At 32.1% G+C, this 7,232-nt stretch overlaps 2 protein-coding genes across 3 annotated transcripts in view; both read right to left on the reverse strand.

Annotated features, from left to right (window-relative positions):
• The window catches only part of LOC105331188 (nuclear receptor ROR-gamma), a gene marked incomplete in the record, with an annotated part of 17,701 nt that extends 15,257 nt beyond the window's left edge, over nucleotides 1–2,444 (reverse strand). The window contains 1 exon segment of the mRNA XM_066084748.1: nucleotides 2,322–2,444. Within this exon segment, the coding sequence (XP_065940820.1) occupies nucleotides 2,322–2,444 (123 nt within the window).
• LOC105331189 (transcription initiation factor TFIID subunit 11) lies at nucleotides 1,779–7,185 on the reverse strand. 2 transcript variants are annotated; one of them, XM_034451741.2, is made up of 5 exons: nucleotides 7,113–7,185; nucleotides 6,660–7,018; nucleotides 4,096–4,183; nucleotides 3,388–3,484; nucleotides 1,779–2,610 (listed from the first exon to the last, which is right to left on the reverse strand). In XM_034451741.2, exons 2-5 carry the CDS (start codon nucleotides 6,944–6,946, stop codon nucleotides 2,483–2,485), a joined length of 600 nt encoding a protein of 199 aa, XP_034307632.1. In that variant the 5' UTR covers nucleotides 6,947–7,018; nucleotides 7,113–7,185; the 3' UTR covers nucleotides 1,779–2,482. The 2 variants fall into 2 exon arrangements, with proteins under 2 accessions (XP_034307632.1, XP_034307642.1); XM_034451751.2 differs by having other exon boundaries at nucleotides 6,660–7,168.
• Between the last annotated feature and the right edge of the window lie 47 nt (nucleotides 7,186–7,232).

The raw sequence follows: 7,232 nt of genomic DNA on the forward strand, positions 1-7,232 counted from the left end.
ACACTATACAAAAATATTGTTTTGGTTTAGGAACAAGATCTAAAATCAATATATTGTCTAACAAAATTCAGATACACGTACTTTACATTACGACCCCCCTCCCCCCCCCCCCCCCCCCCCCAACTTCAAAATTAATTGTTGTTAATGTCAATGAATCCCAAATTCAATTATCAAATACAAGTACTTAGCATTCATTGCACTATAAATATACTTCTATTTGCATTTTGTATATTAATAAATACAAATATAAGCATTTCAAAACCAAACAAGAGGCTGCAACAATTGCCATGATTAAGTCAACTTTAAGGAGGCATATACAAATTATCAGATAGGTGATTATATATATATATATCCTGTATGAAATTTTCTACATATATATTCTAATGTTAACATTGTGCACCTTTTGTAACTGGGTGATTTCATAGTTATACTACATAGTGAGCATTAATTGTAGTTCTGAAGGGGGCTAGGGGGTGGCTGCCATTTTAGACAATATTGATCTCCTTTAAAAGAAGAGCTCCATATAAAAATAATAGAAAATGATAAAATTTTATATTAAAATATATGAAATTTTTCTTTATCAAATAGTAGTTGATAGCTTCATAAATCGCATGTAAAATTTTCAAATAAATCTGATGGTTTTATATTATATTATATTTTTACCCCCCAGCCTCCTTAAGAAGATATTAAACAACTGTTCACATACAGTGTTAATATAAACCTACATCAAACTTTGCACCCCTTGTGTGGCCTAAGTATTGTATTGAGGCAAAAGTCTAAAAAGTTGAGAATCAACAAATGTCAAGATGTTAAATTAGCATTGAGTTTCTTAGAATAATTACAGATATATGTATTTCCTATGTAAAAATCACCCCCCCCCCCCCCCCCCCCCCCCACCCCATTAGGGCTTCATCCTTCCCTCCGTAGATCATGATCTGAACAAAGTTGAATCTACACTACCAAAGGATGCTACCACACAAGTTACAGCTTTTCTAGTCAATTAGTTTTTGAGAAAATTTTGAAGATTTTTCTCTTTATATTCTTATGTAAAAACTTAACCCCCTATTGTGACCCCACCCTATCCATGGGGATCATGATTTGATCATTGAATCTACATAAATTGGTGAAACTTCTACAAAGTTGCAGCTTCTCTGGCTGATTGGTTTTTGAGAAGAAATTTCTGAACATTACTATATAAAAATTCAACCCCCATTTTGGCCCCAACCTACTCCTAAGGATTATGATTTAAACACACTTGAATCAACAATATCTGAGAATGCGTCCACATAACTTAAAGTTACAGCTTTTCTAGCCAATTGGTTTTTATAAAGAAGATTTTTGACCCTTCATTTTAACAAACTTTAGCTTTCAGCTCAGGTGAGCTAAAAAATATATATTGTTTTTTTTATTGATACATCCTGTATCAATGCACATAAAGCTGTATGAAGTAATCTTAAACCAAAATACTTAGCTGGTACATATTTAATATAAGCCTATTAAATTTCTAAAAATAAACCAGTTGAATCTCAAAAAAAAAAATTGATTGCAAAATTCACAGTTTGGTGAAATTTCATAATTAAAATACGTGTATTTTTTTTATAACAAAATGACTGGCCTTTTGGAAAACCAACAAATCCATTGAAAAAAATCTTTTCCTATTCAGTCAATAAAAAGTCTCATTACTGTAAGACAGCTCGTAGACAACTTGTATTTATAAAGAAATACACAATTTAAATGAGTACCTGATTTAGACAATGAAGTGCAAAACAACACAAGTGTAATGTTATAAGTCATTCTTCATTTTTTTTTAATTTGACAAAACAATTAAACAACATTGTTGGAAATGTGCTCTGTAGGCTCTGTTAATTGTACGTTCCTGGTCAGTGATGTAAAAGCAAGGTTGAAAGAGTTACTCACCCTTGACTAATGAAAATCATTTATACAGTATCCAGTTTGCAGTCAGATCTTGAATTAGTTTAATTTGCTAATAAACGGGAATACTGTAGGAATATTTATATTACAAAAAGTCTTAAATATTTCAGCTTCAAAAATTTGTGGATGAATTAAAATCTATGGGGATAATATTAAATAAACGATTGATCATTCATGAATTAAATGATACATAAATGACACAGAGCTTACCTACCATGGGCTGGTAGAAAAATTAAAGGTAGTACTAAGTTTAACAACATGTACCAGTACAAACACAGAAGCAAAGCTCTCAGAGCGATACATCTTTAACAATCAATGAAAATTATCATCAATCAAAAGCAATTGAAGTGAATTCATATCAGATATTCACTGTTAATTTTTTCACCAACTGCTACAATGTTGTAGAAAGCACCGTCTCTCTGTCCAACATTATCTTCAGAACATGGACCATTAAACACTGCATGTAAAGGTACACAATAAGCACCTTCAAGTTTTTCTCCTTCTAAATCCATGTGAATGTGTCTGATCCCTGCATCTGATCATACAGCACTCAGGTGTTCAGTAGAGATTTCTTGGGTCTGAAGAGACTGTCTCTTTTTCGAATTCTACGCACTGCTTCACGTAAATGTTTGGGCTGTATTGGTCCAGTTTCTTTGCTTTTTTCCATAATGTCCAAGGCTGCAATAAATATATGCTTTCTTGTGTAAAAAAAGCGTACTATGCCACTGTACATTTTCCAAAAATTAAAAACAAAATATGAAATGTTCATGCTATGCTAGGCCTTGTCTCTGAAATACATGTACATGTACCTGTATGTGGATATAATTATTGAAATAATTCATTATGTTTTAAATACTTTAATTACAAATAAAGCTGCTTCTATACTTGTCATTAATTTTTCATAGAGTTTATTCAAGGAGAAGAGGTAACATCTGGACTTTATGAGGACTGTGTAATATCTATAATCTATAGACCTTAGCTAGTGACTATTTTCAAAAATTATCAGTGAATGCTAAGTTTCTTATAGAGTTCTCAAACTCTCATACTCTCTCAAAAGCTGGTTGACGGTATTTATTCTAAATACTGGGTACAAAATTCAAAATACTAAATACCCCGGTAATTAGAGCCTAGTGTATTAATCTTGTAAAGGCATTGTTTACTACTATTTTCTCTTATAAATCAATTGCATGATGACCTGCGGCACATAAGTATAATAAAACACTATTTGAATCAATTGCATTTAAGACACTGTTTTGCTTGATCAAATGCAGTGTTACATTGACACAGAGAAATCCCAATGAAATGCATTATCAGTATAATAGCCAGATGTTGCATACACTGGTGTAGTTGCCCCATACTGGAAACTTAACTAACTAGCAGTTGACATGAACTTATTCAATCAATGTGGCTGTGACTGTGTAGCTTGCTGTAGAAGTTTGTGAGGACAGTGCTTACCTTCCTCCACCACCTCTCCCACAAACACTTTGGCTATTCCCGCCATTGCTATCACCACATTGTGGGACACACTGGTCCTTGTAATGGACTGCATTAACTGAAGAAAAAAAATCAAGAAAAGGGAGGTAAATCTAATATTCCTGTATGGATTCCATAGCAAATCTAATCTATTACAGCAAATCTAACCTTCTGACCAATGAGGATACACGCACATAATGAAATGTACCATTGTATATACATGCATAAATACATTGCAACGCTTAAACAATTTGTTATGTAATATTGATAAAGTGAACAGCTACATAAAATACCAGTAATTAAGACAAAATAGATGTGAACTTAAGATTGGCAAGTTAATTGGAAATTTAAATCGTATCTACGAAATTAAGTCACAGCTCCCAAATAGAGGTTTGGTATTTTGTTTATAGATACCGGTAAGTTTTAAACACTGCAATGTCAATAATAAAAGATAGAAAAATCTTTCAAATTCATTGTATAAATAACTAGTTTCTACAAAGAAAATGATTTTTTGCATATTATTAATTAAACTACACAGGGGTATTATCATTTTGAAACAAAGGGGCCAATATATTGCAATATGACATGGATGCAATAAATATAATAAAAGCCAAAGCTTTTTAAAAAATGAGTTACAGTAGATACAGATAACGAGAATTTTTCTCATTTTCCTCTGATTAAGTAGTTTACCCTTTTGATGGCTGCCCTTGGGAAAGCAGCTCTTCGGAACATTTCATATCTGTTTAGCTGTTCTTCTGTAAAATTTGATACAAGCACCCTGCAACAAATTAATAAAAGTAAAAAGCGAGAAGTTATGTTTTCACTTTCTAACAAAAAGCATCACAAATCTAACTAAAATCAGAAGTCACGTTTTTACTTTCTAACAAAAACATCACAAGCCTTACTAAAATCAGTTCCTTGATATTAGTCAGTTTTTCATAATGTATGAAATTTAGTTCATTAATGTTTAGATGAGCTACTGGACTTGTTTTCATTATCTTTAAAATCAATTATCTACATGGATTTTGTAATGTTATACTCTCATTACAATATCTACTGTATTTATAAATATACACAGACAAACACCATTCAAATGCAGACACCAAAACTAATAAAAAGAGCTCTTTAAATACTAAAGATGCAGGGGTCCAGACTTTGTTTCCTTATTCTACCAACTATTTACAATGTATTTATATGCTCATTCCTCCTTTATATACAACTTACACAGTTATGATATAATCAAAGTGTGCATAAAAAAGATTCAAGTAAGTGAAAAATAATTTCTGTCTTGACAAATCTTGCCGATATTATATATAGAACTGCACAGGATAATGTTCGTGTACCCTGTACGAGAGAGTTTGCGTATAAGGCTAGCCAATAAGTCGATTGGGAATCGTTTTTGACATTTTTTTCAGCGAGCGCCGGTGAGCGAAGCAAGCTGTAACAACAACACTTGGGCAAAGAGAAAATTCGGACTACTGCTTCCTTTAACATACTGAAAATTCTGTCGTCAGATTCTTAGTACCTTAGTAATTCCATGTAAATTGCAAGTGGCTACTAATGTCATGATCTCGCGAGAACAGGTAAAATGTATTTTAAGAAATTCAATGTCATGCATTTTAAAAGATTAATGAAACATTCTGCTGATTCTATAAAAATGGTTTGCAACTATTGGTTTTATATCATTTTCTTGGTAAATTGTTCGGAGCATTGCTACTTTTACAGAAACTTTCAAGTAATGTGCTCCACTAATGGGACATCACAATGTCTAGACTGAGCATGTGACCTTTAACATAATGAATAGATAGATAGGCGTAAGGCGGATCCAACTGTGCATGTTTCTGAATGAATTAATTCGATAGATAATTGTGATCGTTGTTAATGGTTTCGCCTTCCAGATTGCCACACTGTAAAACATAACAGTTTATAAATGTATCCCCGAGTACCCAAACTCTGTCACCATAAGCAGAAAACCTCCCACGTTTCTCTGTAAAAACTTTGTGGTTTTTATCATTTGCAATCACTTAATATAATCTGAAACAATATAATTTATAAAATTATTAACAAAAATATTTTATTTTTATTCAAATAAGCCCTCTGAATACGACGTTTATCACGCGTGCTTATTTATCTAATGAACTTAACTCCGTTACCCACAGGCTGTATGATATGGCAGGGAATGAAGACAGATTAACAATTTAGTTAAAACTCCATTTGTATCTAGGCCAAGTTATAAGTAAAAATGGTGCATACAATTTAAATTGTATTTAATTTCATCGAAATGAAATGATCGCCAGAATAAAAAATGGGTCCATGTAACAACAATCACAATGGCCTTTTCAGAATGTATGGTTGCCGTTTGATTTATGTCCTTACATATTTCAAATACTTTATATCATTAATTAATATATTACTTATTATATTATTTATTTATACATTTTTAGAAATGTAGCATATTCTAAATAACGATATACCGGATATATCTATACCCTGTATAAGGCAAAAGTATCGGCATTAGTGATTTGACATTATCATCAAGAGTAGTGCATAAAGGCTATTGCAGACTGAAAAAAATGTATTAATTACCTTAATCAAAAATGTATTACATGTGAAATGTTTCTTCTTGACCTCTCTAAAAATGGCTGACCACCGTAAATAATCGAATGGTCCCGCATGTCAGAAATATCGATATTTTAGTGCACCCGTGAAAAAGTTTTAGCTGATTACACACAATTAATGCCAATGGTGCATAAAATGAACAAGGTTTAATTCTGTTATTTTTTGACACATTCTTAAATTTAACCGTTGTAAATTGTTAACAATTGATTAAAGATTTTTGACATGTAAAAAATGACTTCATAATCGCACTTAATTTCAAACGGCGAGGAGTTTCCCAAAGAGTGACGGAGTTAGGGTAGTGACGGAGTTAGGGGTTATGCGATATACTTGAGTGGAGCATTAAATGTTTTATTTTTATTCATGTATATGCATCCATTTGGTAAACCACGCTTTAATTAATTTATTATTACCCTTGTGTATTTACAATTCCATTTATGCTGCACTCGCCCAAACAGTCACACTGTAAAACATGTTATACTGAATATATACAGACTGCATGGATACAGATACTATTCATAATTAACAAATTATTATTTGTGACAAAAATGGGCACCTGAGTTGGTCAAGTTTACAAATAATTTTACCGTTTCCACTTCATTTCATAAGCCAAATTAACTTTTATTCAAAATACTAACTGCATCTTCAATCTTTCTTCTTCTTGCTTTTCTTTTTTGTGTTTGTATGCTTTCATGTCTGCCTCACTTGGCTCATATTTTCTTTTCTTTTCTGCAGAGTCTTGTTTACTACTCGGAGACACTCCAGATGTCGACGGTTCTGGCGTCTTCTCATGAGCTGATGAAGAGCTTCTTTTAGAACCTTTGTCTGGACTTTTCTCCATTCCTATACTAGCCTTTTCTCGATCACTACTTTGGTTTTCTGACGATGATCGAGACGATGTCGATGATGTTGAACTTGAAGCCATGTTTAATAGTCAGTGTTTCAGATGTTCTTGTAGCGAGATGTTTGGCTTTCTTCTTTCAAAGCGTTTTAGTGACTATTTGAAAGATTTTGTTAGAATAAGTTTTTACCAATGTTTAAAGAATTGATATTTTAATTTTTAAAACATGTGTCCTAGATGAATCAGTTACCTCCTATTATCACAATGAACACTTATCTCATCCCTCTTTAATTTCATTTTTCTTCAAAGTTATTTTGCGGATGAATATACTGAATAAAATGTAAACAAACATTATATTGAACATAACTGT

Source organism: Magallana gigas, chromosome 5 (assembly GCF_963853765.1).
Source record: "Magallana gigas chromosome 5, xbMagGiga1.1, whole genome shotgun sequence".
Taxonomy (NCBI): domain Eukaryota; kingdom Metazoa; phylum Mollusca; class Bivalvia; order Ostreida; family Ostreidae; genus Magallana; species Magallana gigas.